Genomic DNA, 19922 nt, shown 5'->3' with positions numbered 1-19922 from the left:
CCCATATGAGTGTGTGAGTTTGTGTAGGTGAGTGTGCAAGTGTGCATATATGAGTGTCTATTATTCATCATAGTTGTGCCAACAAAGTAGCAAGGAGGTATCATGAACTATAAAACTATTTGGAATGAAATTTAAAAATCCATTTCACATGACATCTGATATCAATCAAAATAAAAAGCAAATCACCTGTAATCCTATCATCTGCTAAAAATATTTCCCTTTTTTTCCCTACAGTCATTTCATTTGACCTTACACTGTCAAATGTTTTTCACATGCTGTTACCAAGTCTTGGCGATGATTGTCTCAATGTCTGCAATATTACATCCAGATGCTGTGTAACAATTGACTTACCCATTCTCCTGTAGTTGTTCAATTATGCAATTTCCAATTTCAAATCATGGTGAAGGGTGAACATGTCTGTGATTCCCATTGTGTTGCCCTCAGATCTGTCCTCAGGAGAAGATTACTGGGTCAGGCATATGAACATCTTTATGGCTCTTGAGCTGCACTGGCCCACTGTTTGAAGGTGCTTTTATGAGTCTGATGTACCACTTTGATTTGATGCTGTTTTCTTGTGCTGGTTTGAAACTATTGGGTAAGAGAATACTTTGCACTTGATGGAGGGAGTCAGATTTGGGTCTGAAATGTGTTTTTTGCGTAACCATGAGATGGGATCTCATGATGGGGCCTGGGCCGTGGGGTACTCACCTTTCCTAAAAGATGCCATCTGTGTGGAATGAGAATAGACTGTGACCTGCAGGTGCCCCGAGGGATGTGGCTGTGGCAGTGGCAGGCGTTAATGAGCTGGCATAAGGGGCTGTTCCAGTGAGCGCTCCCTCTGAAGCCACTGCCACTGGTAGCGGCATAGGGAACACAAGGGCCCTTTCTCCAGCTGGTGGCAGCTCAGGCCTCCGTGCTCCTGCTTAGGAGGGGCTGAGACCACTGTGTGGAGGGCTGGAGCCGACACAGCCCCAGACCATGCTCAGGACCCTCAGGCTGCCCCTGCTAATGCTGCTCAGTGCTGTGGGCCCAATCCAGGCCAATGGCTTCACAGGTGAGGGGGCTTGGGCTGGTGTAGGTGGTTCTTGAGGAATGGGTGACTTTGCACTTGTGTGTTGAATGGGTATGCGTGTGCATTGTGTGTATAAGTGTATGCATGCATGCATGTGTTTTTCTGTATACTTGTGTGAATATGCATACCTACACATGATTGTAGGAGCTCTGGTAGCATAGTGCCTAAGGCACTTGACTGCTATCCAGAAGGCTGGCAGTTCAAACACACCAGCCACTCCTTGGAAGGAAGGTTGGGCCATCTACTTATGTAGTGATACTACCTTGGTAACACAAGGAGGGGTCACTATGAGTCAGGTCTGACTCGACGGCACATAACAACAACACACATGAGTGTATGTTGTGTGTATGTGCATATATTATATTGTGTGCTTGTGTATGCTTATGTGCAAGTATATGTGTACATGTGTGTGCATGAGTATATGAGTGTGTCTGGAGGATGTCTCTGCTAATGCTCAGATGGAACCTTGTTGAGTCACAGTATTTGAGAAGAGGTAACATTCCTCCTTGGCCAAACTTCCTTGTGACCAAAAAAGAGGTGCACTACATAAACAACAGCAGGCTTCAAAGGGGGAAAAGAGCATTGGGTTGGCTTTTAGGAGGAAGGTGCCTCCAGTGTGAGGTAACCTAGGAGATGATGGGGTGAAAATGCAGATTCTGAGTCAGCAGGTGAGTCAGGTGAGACCCAGAACTCTGCTTTTCTTCCAGAGATGCTGATGCTGCAGGTCCTTGGACCACACTGAGAGTAACAAGCTTCTGGAGACCCAGAATCCTAGCTCTCCTGAACTTTCAGAGGTTAAAACCCACAATGTATAGAAACAGAGAACCCAAGGGGCAGGGCCCAGCCAGGGTGACATACCAAGGGCAGAATTACAACTGGGGAGACCTGACCCTCTGACTTCTGGCTTGGACTTTCTTTCTCCCTTTGTGGAGGAAGGGTTCTGAAGTGGACTCCTAATATCCAGCTTCCCCACTCACTAGATGCACAACTCTGGCTCTGCTGGTCTTGGTTTTCTCTTTAGCAAAATGGGGATGAAAATGCTGATGGGGGAGTGAGTAGCTCCATGTGGTCACACACCTAAAGGGTTAGGGAGACATGTAGTTAACACAGTACTAAAATCAAACCCATTGCTATTGAGTTGATTATGACTCATAGTGACCCTGTAGGACAGAGTAGAACTGCCCCATAGGGTTTCCAAAACTGTAGCCTTTACAGAAGCAGACTGCCTCATCATTCTCCCATGGAGCAGCTGATGTGTTCAATTATTAACCTTTGGTTAGCAGCCCAATGCTTTAACCACAATGCCACCAGAGCTCCTTTTAACGTGTGGTTGTTGTTGTTATGTGCTGTCGAGTAAGACCTGACTCATAGCGACCCCTCCTTGGGTTTCCAAGGCAGTATCACTATGGAAGCAGATTGCCCCATCTTCCTTCTGAGGAGTGACTGGTGAGTTTGAACCGCCAGCCTCTGGTTAGCAGTCAAGTGCCTTAGCCAGTAGTAGTTGCTAAAAAACTTGCTAAACTCCTGAAACTCAAGATGTCAGGGATTTGACATCACAAATCTCCTTTTAATCATTTTCCTCTTAAAAACTTCTCAGTTGGGAATTTAAAGAGATCCATTCTGTTTCTAAAATCAGCTTCATCTTTGTACCAGTTTAACATTTGTCCATAAACAGGATTTTGGATGAGTTCTGATTTTTTTTACTTAATTTTTCACTTGAAATGGATAATGTGCAAAGCACACAGCTCAATTGCAGGTATCACAAAACTAGAAGAGGTCTTGGTAGGTGACTATTGGCTGTCATTGTCCATGGCACCATTGTCCATGGTGGGTAACAGAAAATCTCTAGGATTTATCACGGTTGTTGCATAGCTACTTGTGCTCAGCTCTGGGAGCCTTAGCATCTTTGTTGAATTCTCACTTTGTGCCAGGAATAGCTGCTTTGATTTCATTTAGTTCTGCAACCTCAGAGCACAGTTACTATACAAAAATGACAAGATAGGGCAGTGAGAAGCCATGAAAGTGTTCAGAGTCACATAGCTGGCATTTGGCAGCTGTGCGTAGATGTGGGTCTGTCTTCCCCAGAGCCCACACTTCCTCAAGCTCTCCCATCCCTGGCTCTAGAACCCAGGACCTCAACTTTGCTTTGATGGTTCTTAAAGGAATTGGCTGAGTGGTAGGATCTGAGCTCTGCCAATAAGTCAAGTCTGGAGAGGACAGTCTAGCCACAGCAGAATGTGAAAAACAGAGTCAAATAGATCCGAAGTGCAGCTTCACAGGAGACACGTGTGTGTGTGTGTGTGCATGTGAGTGAGAACATGTTCACATGTTTGTGCATGTGTATGAGTGTGTATGTGTGTGAACATAGATTGCCTGTGTATGTGCACATGTGTGCATATCTGTGTTGTGTGTATATTCATATATTATACATGTTTGTATGGGTATGTATTGTTGGTATTTGTGTGCATGTGTGTGAGTGTGTATGTTTGCTTGTGTGTTTATATGTAAGCATGTGCATGAGTGTGTATGTGTGTGAGTGCATGTATGTGTATACACACATGTATGTACATGTGCATGTGTGTGTGCATGTGTGTCTGGAGGAGGGCTCTGCTAGTGATCAGATGGAACCTTGTGGAGCCACGGTGGCTTTCTAGAGGTTAGGAACTGTAACTTTCATTAACGTGCTTGGCACCTCATCTCAAATTAAGATAAAGAACAAAACAACATTCACTTCTAGCTTGCTGGATTTTCTATGCTGATATCCTTGGAGCTTTGCCTTGTTCTCTGTGGCCACTAAAGTGGTAACCACATTCATTATGCCCATTTTCTCCAGCCCCATGCAGCCACTGTTGAGCTCTTTACCAGGCTGTGCTGTGCTCTGAGGAAGCAGATTTCTCTTCCCTCCACCCACGTACTGAGGAGCCTCTCCTTTCTTCCCAAAGCTTCCTGTAACTGTCCTACTGGTGCAAACGACAGCAGGTTGTACCCCCAGAGAGTCCCTGCTGACCCACCAGGTGTTTGGACTGCAGCCATCCCTGGGAGTCCATGCTTATGGTGTTGTTGCTTGTGCAACATGCTCACTTGGGCAAGTGTATGACTCTTGCATTTTGCCCAGTGTGGTCTCTCTTTTCCCCTGGGATGGAGTGCTCACCCTTACATTTTCTACCTGGAGCCCCTGAGGAATAACAATGCTCCAGGTTTTTGTTCCTGTGAATAGATGGGGTAGGGGGCAGGGGGCTCACTTACCTGTGGGGTTGTTGTGAAGTAAAAAGATGGAATCTTCAGAGCTCTTGTTCTGGGGGAAGGGATGAAGGAACTGCTGTTAGTTACTGTGGTTATTATTTCTAATGTCACTTCTGAGTTCCTCCCACAGAAATCCAGTGACTCACTGGGAGTATAAACTCTATTACCGAGTCCCTCCACACAGGATGCATAATCTAGAATACCTTAGAGCTTGTTTTAGTCTCCTAGTGCTGGTATAACACAAATACTACTAGTAGGTGACTTTAAAGAACAGAAATTTATTTTCTCCCAATTCCAGACACTAGATGTACTAATCAGAGTCTCGGCCCTGATTCTTTCCTTGTAAGTGGCTTCAGACATTCCTTGGTTCCTTGGAGATTCTCCCAAGGTATCTATCTCCCTGTGTGAGTACATGTCTCTAAGTATAGTTTGTTCTTTCTATAAGAGTGCATGTCTCTAAGTATAGTTTGTTCTTTCTATAACTGAGGTGTGATTTGGTTTAGGCTCCACCCTTCTGTAGAGGATCCCTCCTTATGAACTCAACTGACTGAGTAATTATATTACATTAGATTACATTGTGGAAGGTGATTGCATTACCTTACATTGCAAATCTGTCCTGGAAGAAGTACAGGTGGAATCTCCTCAGAAGTGAGAATGGCCATACCTCGTCTCACCTACTTTGGTTATGTTGTCAGGAGGGACCAGTCCCTGGAGAAAGATATCATGCTTGATAAATAGGGGAAGACCTTCAATGAGATGGACTGACACAGTGGCTGCAATGATAGGCTCAAGCAGAGCAAGTATTGTGAGGATGGTGCAGGACTGGGCAGTGTTTCATTCTGTTGCATATGGAGTCATTATGAATTAGAGCCAACTGGACAGCACCTAAAAACAACACATTGCATTAATGTATATACAGAGGTTAGATTTCCAACATGCATTTTGGGGAGACGCAACACAATTCAATCCATAACAGAGCTCTGAGGTTGAATATCTGAAAATGTGTAAGATGTTCAAACCATTTGCCTTAGTTTCCTAACGTTGCTGTAACAAAAAATACCACAGGTGGGTGGTTTTAAAGAACAAGAATTTATTGTCTCCCAGTTGTGGAGACTAGAAGTCCAAATCAGGATGTTAAATGCGGTAGAGGATCCCTCCTTATGGGTAGCCCTGGGTGTTACTGGTGTTCCTTTGGTTGTGTTCTTGGTGTTTCTTTGGTTGTAGAAGAATCGTCACAAGGATTCTGTCTTCCTCCTGAATGTGTCTGTGTCTATTCTGCTTCTTTTAGAACACAGAAATGATTAGGTTTGTGCCCACCCTATTCTGGTATGACCCCATTAACATAACAAAAGAAAAACTCTACTTTCCAACAGGGTCACAATAACAGGTTCAGGGCTAGGACCTCAACATAAATTTTGGGGAAAACTAGTCAACCCATAACACCATTCATACATCCTACACAGAGCTCATGTGTGCAAATAACCCTCTGCTAGGTGCTAAGATGGAGGAAGAGAACAACCTACAGTTCCTGCCTCAGAAGGCAACAGAAGCTCCCTGGGAAGTGGAGAGTCCCAGGAACCATGAGGGGACAGTTCATAAGAGTCCAGGGCTGGTAAATGTGGTGTGTATCATGGGTTCTTAGGAATCATGTAACCACGTTGATAAAGGGGGCATGGATGTTAGTGCACAAGAAATGAGCTTCCAGATGACAGATGCCTAGGCCCCGAGTAAGGGGAACTTGATGGTTGTCTTATATGGCAGGGTGGGGGCCAGCTGTACCCTCCTTTTCTGATGACAACAACCATCCAGCCGAACTTCATCATCTATAAATCTTCTCACATGTGCTTTAAATATTGATTTATTTTTCACCTCATTCCTAAAAAGGTTTCATTGTCCCCCATGCCTGGTGTGCAGTTGAGCTGGGAGATATTTGTTGAGGGGATTGTTACATATTCATTTCACAGGTGGTAGGTCTGAGGCTCACAGAGATTAAGAGATGTGAAATTGGAACCCAGGAAGCAGAGGGTCATGGGACCCAGGGTTTTTGGTTTCAAGTCTGTGTCCTTTTTTCAACATTTTGTCAGTCAGTAGGCTGGGAGAGGAGTCCGTGGGTGTAGACGGTGAATGTGCTGAATTGCTATTCAAAATATTGGTGGTTCAGGTCTCCCCCCCCAGAGATGCCTCAGAAGAAAGGCCTGGTGATCTACTTCTGAAAAATCATCTGTTGACAATCTATGGAGCACAGTTCTACTCGGACACACATGAGGTCTCCATGAGTCAGGGTCAACTAGATGACAACTGGTTGGCCACAAGAAGCATGAATTGGGCCCTGAGTGGTAGCTCCACATTCTGCAAAAGAGGATTTCTTAGCATGTAGGTCCATTTTATGCTTTATTCTTTCTAGTTTATACTAATACAATGACATTCTCAGAGTGCATAGAGACAAAGGTCCCAGAAAAAGGGCCAGTGGGCAAGTTCTGAATAGTTTACCAAGTACTTCTTATTTTTTATTAAGGGGAGGTGAACCATTCATATTGACTTGGTTGATTCTGGTGCTTATTTCTTTCTTTGGCTTCTTAGTCTTCCCTTACTGACTTCCCTCTTCCTCTCTCTTAGAAAAAGGCCTCTCCTTGTTGAGCTACCAGCTGTGCAACTACCAAGTGACCCAAAATGTCCAGAAGGTAGTGTCCTTCCAGATGTCCTCCTTGATCTACACTTCCTGTGGTGGGTGGATCCCATGGCAGCAGTGCTCCAAGATCGTTTACAGGACACAGTACCTGGTGGTGGAGGTCCCTGAGACCAGGAATGTGACTGACTGCTGCCAAGGGTTTGAACAGCTTGGCCTCTACTGTGTCCCACGTAAGTCCTGGAGTTGGGGTGGGTAAGGATGAGCCCTGGCTTGCTGCCTTCCCTGAGGACTCTTGATGAGTCACTGGGATAGTCATTACTCACACTCATTAGCATGGAATATGCTAGAACCTTCTAGAACACTGGTTCTCAGACTTGGGTGTGCATCAGGATCACATGGAGGGTGTGCTAAAATATAGATTATTGGGCCCCACACCCAGATTTCTGGTTGAGTGGATTAGGGATGAAGTACAAGTAGTACCATTCCATTCAAATGGGGTTCCAGTCTAATGACTCTGTCATAAGTCTTTTCTGACATAAGTTGAATACATCTTTTTTCTTTTCTAAGTTTTCATTATTGCCTTTTATTATCGGTGTCTTTATAAATCTGGTCTTTGAACATCTGCAAGTGAATATCTGAGAATGATAAAACATCAGCAAATTATATGTTGCCACCTTGTATTTAGTGCATATTACTAACAATAAAATGTTAAAAAAAAAAATGCAGGTGGTTGTAAGTGTAGTTCCTCCTAATTCAAATGTGTCATAAATCAGGGACTACCTATACAAGAATTTGCATTTCTCACGAGTTCCCAGGGGAAGCTAAGGCTGCTGGGTGGGTAGGTGGACACCTTTGAGAACCTCTCTTCTGGAGCAGTGGTTCTTGGATTCACATCGAAGAACCCTGGGCAGCTTAGAAACACCAATGTCTAGGTCCTACCCTTAGAGATTGGGCATAATTGGTCTGGGATCTATCTTGGGTGTGGGTTTTTTGTTTTTTTTTTTAAAGCTCTCCTAAGTGATTCCAATATGCAGCTCAGTTTGTGTACAGGGTTACAATCTCTTCTACAGTGCTGTTAAGCCTTGCTTTTTAAATGCTGGCAGGAAAATATTTCATCAAGTGAAATCCTCATCTGAACCCCAATAAATGAAAAATATGGAAGGGGTGCCTTAAACCCCAGGTGGTTCGGCAGAACCAAAGTCCTCAGTGAGTTTGAAAGGTGCTTCCTGTAAGATTGTTGGGGCTGGTGTATAAGTTAGACAGGCTGAGCAAGGATCTGGGCTTTCTCTGTCTTGTCTTAAAAGGAACTTTCTAGATAGATAATCATTTTCAGAGGGAAGTGTGTGTATGTTATACATGTGTGTTGGTGGGAGGGGGTGGTGATTATTAATTTTGAGTCAACACCAAACCTAAAATGCTGTGCTCTCAGTCCAAAGGTGCTCTCCTTGGTGGAGGGGAAGTGAGAAGAGGGTGGTTTAGTGAGATGTCAGTGTCCCATCCCAAGACATGAGGGCTGCTGCCTCTAGAGCAGAAAGCCCAGTTTTGGGGGTGACAGTCCAGGGTCCCAGATGGTCCACTGTGTCCTGAGGTCAGGACAGTATCAGACAAGGGCATGGGTACACCCTCCTCCTCAAACCTGGGGTTCAAGTTGTCAAGTCATGCGTCAGCGCAGACATCATCATCTTGGCACAATGAGGCACCTTGAGCATATTTCACAGAGCACAAAGGTGAGGATAATTTTCTATTGAACCCATGAGAGGGCCAGGCCCAGGATGGCCTGATGACTCAGGTTTAAGCAGTTTGATGGGAGGAGTCCACTTTTCAGCTGCTAACTGGAAAGGTGGAAGTTTAAGTCCACCCAGAGTTTTCTCGAAAAAAAGAGCTGGTGATCTACTTCCAAAAGAAATCAGTGATTGAAACCTCTATGGAACATAGTTCTACTCTGAAACCCATGGTGTTGCTAAAAACCCTGTGAGTCAGAGTTGACTCCGAGGCAACGGGTTTGTCTTTTTTGGTTGAGGAGGCCATTTGACCCCAGATCCAATTGCCTTGACCTGTTCTCTATTCCTGATGGTTCCCTAAAGAGGCTTTTGGGAAGATGCTCCCCTGAGTCTCTACCTTCTGTCTCTTGCTGCCTGCTCCAGGTAATGGGTCCAAGACATCCCCTTTTTTTCTCCTCAGGGCTACACAAAGGAGGGGCTAGAACCTGGGCTACTGTTGTGCTGCCCCGTGCCTTGGGAGCAGCCTCTTTTGCTGAGAAGTGGATGTGGCCTCAGGCCATGGCAAGAGTGCAGGCTTTGTTGACAGACAGCCATAGGGCACAGTCCAGCTCTCCACAACCTGGCACCTGTGTGTGAGCAGTCACACTTCTTCCTACCTGTCAGCTGTCGGGCTGTGTCAGGTCTACTAGATCTTGGCCCAAAGGGCTGGATATAGTCCTCAGTACTTGCTAATCAGTGGCTTGATCCTACCCTGGCACCTCCACACCACACTAGCATCTCCTACACTAAACTTTTACCAGTACCAGTTGCTATTGAGTCAACTCCAACTTGAGACAAATTCCTTTGTGTCAGAGTAGAACTGAGCATATAGGTTGTTCAGTGGCTAATCTTTCAAAAGGAGATGCCAGGCCTATCTTCTGAGGTCCCTCTGGGTGGACTCAAACTTCCAACCTCTCACTTAGCAGCCAAATGAATTAATCATTTGCCACACCCAGGGACTCCAACAGGACTCTGATCTTTCTGTAAAATATGCTGCTTTGGTGTTAACAGCCCTTCAGCTCTGTGACAGGGATGGCTGGGGGAGGTGGGAGCCCTCCCCACCCTATCCTTCTCTCCTCAACAAACAAGCCACAGGAGATGCCTCTTGTGGACATCAGCCTTAATTTTAGCATGGACATCTTTAATTAGGAGCTCTCCAGGTAGAGGAGTGAGCAAGAACATTCTAGTTAGAGAGTCTCATGGGCAGGAAAGGTACCCTGGCTCTAGGAGCTGCAGTAATGGTGTGATTGGAGTAGGCAGGGGGACTTGGTGAGAGAAAATATTGGGAATGAGAGTTCTGGGGAGGGGGGAGCTCCAGGACTGCAGAGGAAGGTGGGAGTGCCTGAAAGCCTTGGCCCTCCAGAGAGGTGTGTGTACCATGGTTCCCCTGGGTCTTGGAAGGGTTACTCTAATGGCAGTGTAGAAGGTAGTGGACAAGAGCCCAGGAAGAGAGAAGAAGGAATGGAGGAGAAGGAGGGCAAGTGTATGTTTAGTGATTGAGGGAGTCCTGTGCAATAGGCTGTGCAGGGCACTCCTTCCCTTAGTCATAGGTGGAGGGGAGCCATCACAGCTCTACAGACACAAGGGGACACGAGCTGGGACAGCTGGGGGACTCAACCATGATCGAACCTCCTCCGGAGAGCAGCACACTAGGCACTGGAGTCTCTCTGTTCCCCGGTCTGAGATTTTTCGCAGCTCACCAAGCTCCGCCTTGGTGTACAGGGGTTTGTGACATTTGAGGGGTGAGGGCCCCTTGGTGGTGCAAATTGTTAAGTGCTTTCAAAAACCAAACTCCGTGCTATTGAGTCAATTCCAACTGATAGTGACCCCTCCTTGGGTTTCTGTGGTGATATCTCTACGGAAGTAGATTGCCCCATTTTCCTTCTGAGGAGTAGCTGGTGGGTTTGAACCGCCAGCTTTCTGGTTAGCAGTCAAATGCCTTAGGCACTATGCCACCAGAGCTCCTAGTTAAGTGCTTGGATACTAATAACAAAAGTTGATGGTTTGAGTTCACCCAGAGGCAGTTCACAAGATAGGACTGGAGATTTACTTCTGAATGTTCAGCCCTAACAACCCTGTTCAGTGCAGTTCAACTTTGACAATATGGGGGTACCATGAGTTAGGGTCAACTCGATGGCAATGGATTTTGGTTTTGGTTTTAGTTTTTTGGGATTTTGCAAAGGAGCTCTCGTAGCATAGTGCCTAAGGTACTTGACTGCTAACCAGGAGGCTGGCAGTTCAAACCCACCAGCCACTCCTCGGAAGGAAGGTTGGGCAATCTACTTCCATAGTGATACTGCCTCAGCAACCCAAGGAGGGGTTGCTATGAGTTGGGGCTGACTCCACAGCACATAGCAACAACAACAACAACAATGGTTAAGACTTGGTTGCTAACCTAAAAGTTGGAGGTTTGAGTTCATCCAGAGGTGCCTCAAAAGTAGAAGCTGACAATCTACTTCTGAAAAGTCAGCCATTGAAGACCCTGTGGAGCACAGTTCTACTCTGACAACATGAAGTTTCCATGAGTTAGAATCAACTCCATGGCAACTGTTTTTTTTTTTTTTCTTTTTTTTTCTTTTTTTTTAAAGTGGGGTTGGCATAGTGGTGGGGGCAGGAGAAGGAATGTTTAAGGGTGCTGAGGATGCTGGAACTCTTCCTCAGGAATATCCCTGCATGGTGCCACGGCCTGGTAAAGGGTACAACCAGTGATAGAGCTGGCCCCTGCCCATGTAAGGGCCAACTGTGAGCTTCTCTACCCAGCTCCATAGTCAGTGATGTACAATGTTGTTGTTGTTATGTGCCGTCGAGTCAGCCCCGACTCATAGCGACCCCTCCTTGGGTTTCCGAGGCAGTATCACTACGGAAGTAGGATTGCCCAACCTTCCTTCCGAGGAGTGGCTGGTGGGTTTGAACCACCAGCCATCTGGTTAGCAGGCAAGTGTCTTAGCCACTATGCTACCAGAGCTCCTTGAAATTGTGCTTGCTTCTGTGTTTAATCTGCATTTTTTTAAAACTCAGAAGTGATTAGATTTAGGACACACTCTACACTAATATGGCCTCACTATAACAGAGAAAACCCTATTTCCACATAAGATCACATCTGTCGAGTTGATTCTATTCTGACTCACATTGACCCTATAGGTCAGAGTAGAACTGCCCTACAGGTTTCTAAGGCTATCATCTTTATGGAAGCATATGGCCACATCTTCCTCCCCCCATAGTGGCTTGTGGGTTTGAACTGATGACTCTTGTATTAGCAGCCAAGTGCATAACCACTGTGTCACACATGTTGTGTGCCATTGAAACAATTTAAAGTCATGGCAACCTTATGTGAAAGAGTAGAACTGCACCATAGGGTTTCCTAGGTTAAAATCTTTATGGAAGCAGTTGCTAGGTCTTTTTCCCACAGGGCCACAGAGTAAGTTCAAATAGCCAACCTTTTGGTTAACAGCCAAGCACTTAAGAGTTGCACCACCAGAGCTCCTTATCCATAGGTATAGAGGTAAGAATTCCTACATATATTTTGGGAGACAGAATTCAATCCATAATATCCTAGCTTTCCCACCATCTACCTTCTCCATGGGGTCAACATTCTAGCACATTCTTCCTCATTGGAAGTCCAGTACTTCCAATTAACCAGGTGCCTATGCACAAGCCTCTGATTCTCCCATGTTGAGGATCAGGGACCTTTTAGTGAGAACCCCCAGTTGTGACCACAGAGAAATGTCAAGGAAAGGGAAGGGCTCGGACAGTTATAGTTGTTGTTAGGTACCATCGAGTTGGCTCCAACTCATATAGTGACCTTATATACAACAGAACGAAACACTTCTGGGTCCTGCGTCAGCCTCATAACACTTGCTATGGCTGAGTTCATTGTTGCAGCCACTGTGTCAGTCTATCTCGTTGAAGGTCTTCCTCTTTTTGGCTGACCTTCAGTTTTACCAAGCATGATACCCTTCTCCAGGGAATGCTCCCTTCTGACAGCATGACCAGTATATTACAGGCTTGGGCAGAGGTGTATCTAAATTATGGCAGGTATGGCACATATCCTAGGCACCTCTTGAAGGGGAGTGCCATTGAGCAGTTTCTAGTAACTCAGTTCAGCCCAACATCCTTTCTTAAACATGGTAGATGAAGAGATACAGGGGGGTAGGGCAGTGGGCACTTGCCCCAAGGCACAAATCCAACGGGGCTCCAGAGGAGGTGCAGAATGATATGACAATGTGCAAAATGACATTCCCAGGCACCACAAATATGAAACGTGCTTGACTGAGACAGCTGGACAAGAGGGATGAAGGCATTTCTGCTGACTTGCTGCTATGACTTGCTATTATCAATGTCTGTTCATCTTGAAACTGAGTAGTTAGGGAGGCCCAATTTAGAGATTGCCCCTGGGTGCTTGTTACCCTCACCAAACCTCATGGGCTCAGGGGCCATTATTCCTGAGCCAATCAGATTCCTGGCCCCAGGGAGCCTTTGATGCTTTTGCTCAGAAACTTCTGCTGTTGCTTCACTGAACTGGGACTAACCTTGGGTTGCCAGGCAATGGGCCACTCTGTTTCATTGTTTGTGTGAGTCAAGGGGAGGAGAGGTAGGGTTTTGACTTTCTACCAAAAGGAATTGTTGGTAATTCTCTTAGGACACTTAGTAACTGGAAGGCCCTGAGTGATGGAGGGGGTTTCCCAGCAGCAATCAAATTAAGATGATGAACTATAACTTGAAAATCCTTGTGTTAGGGTTAAGCAAGTATTTTTGGAAACCTTTTTCTCAGTTTTCGTGGCTTGTATTTCTCCCTTCCTTCCTTGCTTTCTTTCTCCCTCCCTCCCTCCCTTTCTTCCTCCCTCCTTCTCTCCCTCCATTCTTTCCTTCCTTCCTTCTTTCTTTTCCAGTTGACATTGTTTTTGTGAAAAGAACTAAAACAAACAACCACTGGAAAATTATCCTCCCCAACTCCTCTACTGAAAAAGATTACACATTTTCAGCATAAACTCCAAGCAATCCTTTCAAACAGCGTCATCATTCATAAATCGGTAATAAGGCACCTACAAGAGATGTTCTGAAGCATCAACTTTTTTATTTGTAGCTTCACTTAATTTAGATAAAACTTGTAGAGTAGTTTTAGATTTATAGAAAAGTTGCAGAGATAATACAGGTAGTTCCTATATACTCCTCACTCAGATTCCCCTAATGCTAAGATCTTTCATTGTTGTTAGCTGCTCTCCTGACTCATGGCAACCCCATGCACAATGGAAAGAAACAGTGCCCAGTCCTGTGCCACCCTCATAATCAGTTGCAGATAGAACTTTTGTGATTTTTGGAAGTAAATTACCAGACCTTTCTTCCTAGTCCATTCTTAGTCTGAAAGCTGCACTGAAATCCAGTCAGCATTGTAGCCACGCACAAACCTCCACTGACAGATGGGTGGTTGCTGCACATGATGTGTATTGGCCAGGAATGGAACCCCAGTCTCCCACATGGAGGGCAAGAATTCTAACACAGAAACTTACATTACTGTGGTACATTTGTTACAACTAAGGAGCCAACACTGGCACAGTGTTGTTGTGTGCCATCAGGTCAATTCCAAATCATAGTGACCCTATAGGATAGGGTAGAATGCCTTGTAGGGTTTCCTAAACTCTAATCTTTATGGGAGGAGCCCTGGTGGTGCAGTGGTTAAAGTGCTCATCTGCTATCCAAAAGTTCAACAAGAAAAAGATGTGACAGTCTGCTTCTGCAAAGATGTACAGCCTTGGAAATCCTATGGGGCAGTTCCACTCTGTCCTACAGGGTCTCTATGAATCAGAATAGGCTCCACAGCAATGGGTTTGGTTTCTCAGTAATCTTTACCAGAGCAGATCACCAGGTCTTTTCTTCCATAGAGTGGAGTCAGACCTGACTCATAGTAGTCCCTCCTTGGGTTTCCAAGGCAGTATCACTATGGAAGTAGATTGCCCCATCTTCCTGCTGAGGAGTGTATGGTGGGTTTGAACTGCCAGCCTTCTGGTTAGCAGTCAAGTGCCTTAGGCACTATGCTACCAGAGCTCCCAAGCACCCAGGGCTCTTTACTGCTAATCATATTCTACACTCCATTTAGATTTTACTCTCTTTCTACTAATGATTCTACATTATATCAAGTCATTATGTCTCCTACCCTGGAGGCCATATTTTGCAGTGGGAGGTGAAGCAATGACCTTTAGAGTCTTGATTGCAGTCCTCCAGGTGTCCTGGCGTCAAGCCACTCTCTTGCGCTGCACCATGTTTCACACCCCAAGCTCCCTTCCCTGTCCCATGATTTCTCTAGGACCTTCAGGCATTGGGGCGGCCACCAGATGATTAGTAAGAGTGACCTAAAGACAACATTGGAAGAAGAAGAAGCCTCATGGAATCAAGGCTAATGTTTGCTTGGCTGCTCCTTCTATCCCCAGGTCCAGGAAGAGGTTACCTCTCCTGGTAGCCCTCTCCTGACTACTCACCCTGACCTGCTTTATTTTGCATAGCCTTACGGGGCTCTGGTAGCATAGTGCCTAAGGCACTTGACTGCTAACCAGAAAGCTGGCGGTTCAAACCCACCATACACTCCTCGGAAGGAAGATAGGGCAATCTACTTCCATAGTGATACTGCCTTGGAAACCCAAGGAGGGGTCTCTATGAGTCGGGTCTGACTGAATGGCACATAACAACAACAAGAACAAGAACAACAACAACAGCCCCTCTGATGTTCTCTGTGTGTTTGCACATTTGTCTCTCCCTGCTGGAATCTCAGCTTCCTGAGGCAGGGTGTTGCTTGCCCCATGCGGGGTCCCAGGCACTGTGCACAGAGCAGGTACTCTCTAAGTGTTTATTGGATGAATGAGTAAGAAAAGAATGAGTAAGGGATAAGGAAGTAAAGCAGCAAGGGATCTTTCAGGGGGTTTGGATCTCCCTGCACCTAGGCTCCTAAGACCTAGAGGGAAAGGGACCACTAAGATTTCAGCTGAAACTGTCCACCTTCAAAAAGAGATGGCCACACTATACTAAAGACAAAGCCAACAGGGCCTGGGGGCTGCTGGGCAGGATGTTGTGTCAAGGGCTGCCCAATCTGGAGACCCCACATACCCCCTCTAGGCACCATAGATAGGCCCGATGCAGGAAGGTTCTCAGCATCATTCACTGTGTTGTCCCCCAGCCCTGAACCAGTCTGAGGAGTTTGCATCAAAGCCTGGCATCTGCCCTGCAGCAGGACCAGGGCTGTCTACCTCATCCTGCACCCTGGACACTGACTGCCCTGGACTTCAGAAGTGCTGCCGCTGGTCTGGGAGCCTCTACTGCATGGACCCTCTGCCCCTAGGTAAGCCACAGTCATTGTTGCCTGAGGGCTCAGGGAGGAGGTTCCCATGAGATGGTATTTTGGTTACCTAGTGCCACTCTGACAAGAATATACTACAAATGTGGAGGGCTTGAAGAAATAAGAGTTTATTTTCTTACAGTTTAGAGGCTTTAAGTCCAAGTTCAAAGTGCCAGGCTCTAGGGGCTGGGTAAAAGCCCCTTGACTTTGGGCTTTAGCTCTGCCTCTTGCTCCCGGCCCACTGAAGTTGGAGGCATCTCTTCACTCAGGCAGTTACTGGCTGCTGAGGCTAACAAGCCCAAGATTGACACTGAAATGGCACAGTTACCAAACAACATGGCAGGTCATTGATTCTAGTCCATTGAAAGTCCCAGGATCAGCAGAGCATGGCAGGCTGCTGAACAACGACATGGCTACATGCAGGGTTCAAGTGTGCCATAAGCTAGAAATCAGTCCCAAAGCTGTTTCTTACATATGGGAAGCAGACCACATACCCAAAAGCAGCTACTCAGCTGATCATAGTAGATTCTGTCATGGACTTGATTACCAGTCTCATCATGGGGAATACTACATCCAGCTGCCCAGCCACTCAACCAGGCCCAGCCAAATTGACACACAAATTTAACCACCACAGATGGGGAGTGGAGAACATATGGTGACTGGAGGATCAGCAGGAGGGTTCCAAAAGCAGCAGATTTCACTGGTGCTGCAGCTGTGTTTATTCTGATTCCGAGCACTTTTTTTTTTTTTTCTTTTTCGGTTTATAACATCTGGTCACTGAAATTTCAGGGAAACAAGGGGGCTGATGGCTACTTAGGTGGCCCAGAGAAGGGAAACACTCCTAGAAGAGGAATAATCCAAATTCCTCCCGTTTTCCCAGGGGAGACCCAGGAAGCTCAAGGGGATTTGTTGGAATCTGAATATGTGGTCATGGGAAAGGTGCAAAGCCCATGACTCCTATAGTGAGGCCTAAAGTCCTGGCTGGCTGCCTGTGTGACTGTCTGGTCTGGAATGTTGTGCCTTTCAGGCAAGGGCTGCACCCAGGACAATGGGTCATCATTGTTCAGAACCAATGGTTAGAGGGAAGAACATATAATATGTAGTGATATAAATGCTTATTGAAAATATAAAGTTTAAAATTAAACATTTATAATATTTAAACTGTCAGGTATCATTTGTAATATTCAAATTATTAGATACTATTTATAATATTAAAAGGAGCCCTGATGGTACAATGATTAAGTGCCTGGCTTCCAAGTGAAAGGTTGGCAATTTTAACCCACCTGGTATCTCTACTGGAGAAAGACAGCAATCTGCTCCTGTAAAGATTACAGCCCAGAAAACCCTAGGGGGCAGTTCTGCTCTGTCATTTATGGTTGCTGTGAGTCAGAGTCAACTTGACAGCACCTAACAACAACATAGTTATTAAAATATTATAGTTACTAAGTATAGTTAAATTATCAGAGATTATTTAAAATAGCTCTGATGGCATAATGCCTAAGGCATTTGACTGCTAATCAGAAGACTGGTGGTTCAAACCCACCAGCCACTCCTCAGAAGGAAGATTGGGCAATCTACTTCCAAGAGATACTGCCTTTGAAACCCAAGAAGGGGTCGCTGTGAGTCAGATCCGACTCGACAACAGTGAGGTTTTTTTTTTTTTTTTTAATACTATTTAAATTATTGAATATTATTTGTAAATTTTCAGTTATTAAATATGGTGGCTGTTTTGGTTACCTTGTACTTCTCTGACAGGAAAATGCCACAAATAGGATGGCTTTAACATACAGGAGTTTATTATAATTTTTGGAAGGTAAAAGTCCAAGTTCAAAAGTGCCAAGCTCCAGGGGCTGGGTGAAAGCCCCTCAACCTTGGGCTTCAGCTCTGCCTCTTGTTCCCAGCCCACTGAAGCTGGAGGCTTTTCTTCTCTCAGGCAGCTGCTGGCTGCTGAGACTGACAAACCCAAGGTTGACAAGTAAAAAGGCACAGTCCCAGAGTTACCAAACAACATGGCAGGTCACTAATTCAAGTCCCAAAGAAGTCCCAAGATCAGCAGGGCATAGCAGGCTGTTGAACAACAACTTGGCTACACGCAGAGTTCAAGCGTGCCAAAAAGCTGGAAACCTTCCTCAAAGCTGCTTCAGATAGACTGGAAGCAGACCACATCCCTGAAGCAGCTACTTAGCTGCTCCAGTAGATTCCACCATGGAGTTAATTACCAATCTCACCATGGGGAGTAACTACATTTAGCTGCCCAGCTGCTCAGCCAGGCCCAACCAAACTAACATACAAGCTTAACTACCACAGGGGAATATTCAAATTATTGAGTATTATTTATAATATCTAACTTATTGGATATTACTTATAATATTTGAATTAGAAAATATTTATAATATTTAAATTATTGAACATTAGTGCATATATAAATTATTAAATATTATCTGAATATATATCATAGGTCATATATCAAAAGGAAAGGTCCATCCCTATGAGTTCCAGGCCAGGGCCAGTGGTCTCCAATGATCTTCAGGAATCAGAGGGGTGGAAACCAGGGATGGGGGTGGGGGTGGGGTTGCAGGGGTGGAGCTTCTCACAAGGTCAGGTTTCTTCCAGTAGAGAAGTATAGCCTCTTGCTGGGCAGGCCACAGCCTCCTTCCGTCCCCACTCTGGGGGCCTCTAGAGGGCACTGCCTCATCTCAGGGCTTCTAACCATCAGCATTTTCCTTCATGAAGCTCTGGAGAAGAACTTGATGAATTTCTGGTACAATGTGACAGTGCTGGTGAAAATGGACTTCAAGGAGCTCAGTCACGAGGACCCCCAGCTCCTGAACCACATGAGGCTCCTGTATTCCATGGTAGGTGCCACGGGAGAGAGCATTCTGCAGAAGGCCTGGGCTGTGCTGTGATGCAGCCTCTAGATCAGGATTCTCAACTGCAGCACTACGACATTTTGGCTAGCATCATTTTTTGCTATTGGGGGCTGTTCTGTACACTGTAAGATGTTTAGCAGAACCCCTGGCTTGTATCCACCAGCTTCCAGGTGCACTCCCTAATTGTGACAACTGAAAATGTCTCTAGACATTTACCACTTGTCCTACTTCAGACAAAATGCCCCCAGATGGGAACTGCTGTGATTGATATGGCTCACGTTTCCTGATGTCTCAGCATCTACGTGCAGCTAGGATGTTCCCACACAGTGGGTGTCACCATAGTCTTAGGAATCACAGTGATGGATGGGGTACTGCTTGTCATCCTAAGGTGCCCCTTGGGTGGTATCCTTGGGGACCCTAAGTTTGGTTGAATGCTCTGCCGTCACCTCTTGAAATGCTTGATCACTTTTGGTTGAGGGACATGCATTTTCTTTCTTTCTTTTAATTTTTATTGTGATTTGGGTGAAACTTTACAGAGCACATTCATTTTCCATATAGCAGCTTACATACACTTTGTCTCATGACATTGACTGCAATTTCCCACAATGCAACAGCTTGCTTCCTACTTCCTCCCTATAATTACCTCTTCCCTGTGTTCCTCCCATGCATTACTGCCCCCTGAGCTGTCTCCCTGTGCATACATAGCCCTTCTGTTCTCCCATGATTGATCTCTCCAAAGAGTGTATCTACCTAAATGTTCAGCTCATATGCCTGTCTTTTGTTTGGCTGGAAGCCATAGGGGTAGGTTCAATTCCAGACCTGAAGGGCAGGTAGGGGCCATAGTTTCAGGGGTGCCAGCAGGAATTTGATTGTGTGGATCATGACAAATTATGGACAACTTTGAGAAGACTGGGAATCCCCGAGCACTTGATTGTACTCATGAGGAATCTGTACCTTGACCAGGAGGCTGTCGTTTGAACAGAACAAGGGGACACTACATGGTTTAAAATCAAGAAGGGAGTGC

General features: G+C 45.6%; 1 protein-coding gene across 1 annotated transcript in view; it reads left to right on the top strand.

Annotated features, from left to right (window-relative positions):
- The window catches only part of LOC103202427 (zinc finger and BTB domain-containing protein 21), a 117006-nt gene that overhangs the window by 93879 nt on the left and 3205 nt on the right, over positions 1 to 19922 (top strand). The window contains 4 exon segments of the mRNA XM_007947312.2: positions 928 to 1054; positions 6932 to 7174; positions 15870 to 16031; positions 18762 to 18883. Coding sequence (XP_007945503.2) covers positions 928 to 1054; positions 6932 to 7174; positions 15870 to 16031; positions 18762 to 18883 — 654 coding nt within the window.

The sequence above is a fragment of the Orycteropus afer genome, unplaced genomic scaffold, assembly GCF_000298275.1.
Source record: "Orycteropus afer afer isolate SDZICR_OR568_19922 unplaced genomic scaffold, OryAfe1.0 scaffold00179, whole genome shotgun sequence".
In the NCBI taxonomy this organism is placed as follows: Eukaryota; Metazoa; Chordata; class Mammalia; order Tubulidentata; family Orycteropodidae; genus Orycteropus; species Orycteropus afer.
Note: the sequence above shows the minus strand (reverse complement) of the source record. Positions and strands in the feature narration are given on the sequence as shown.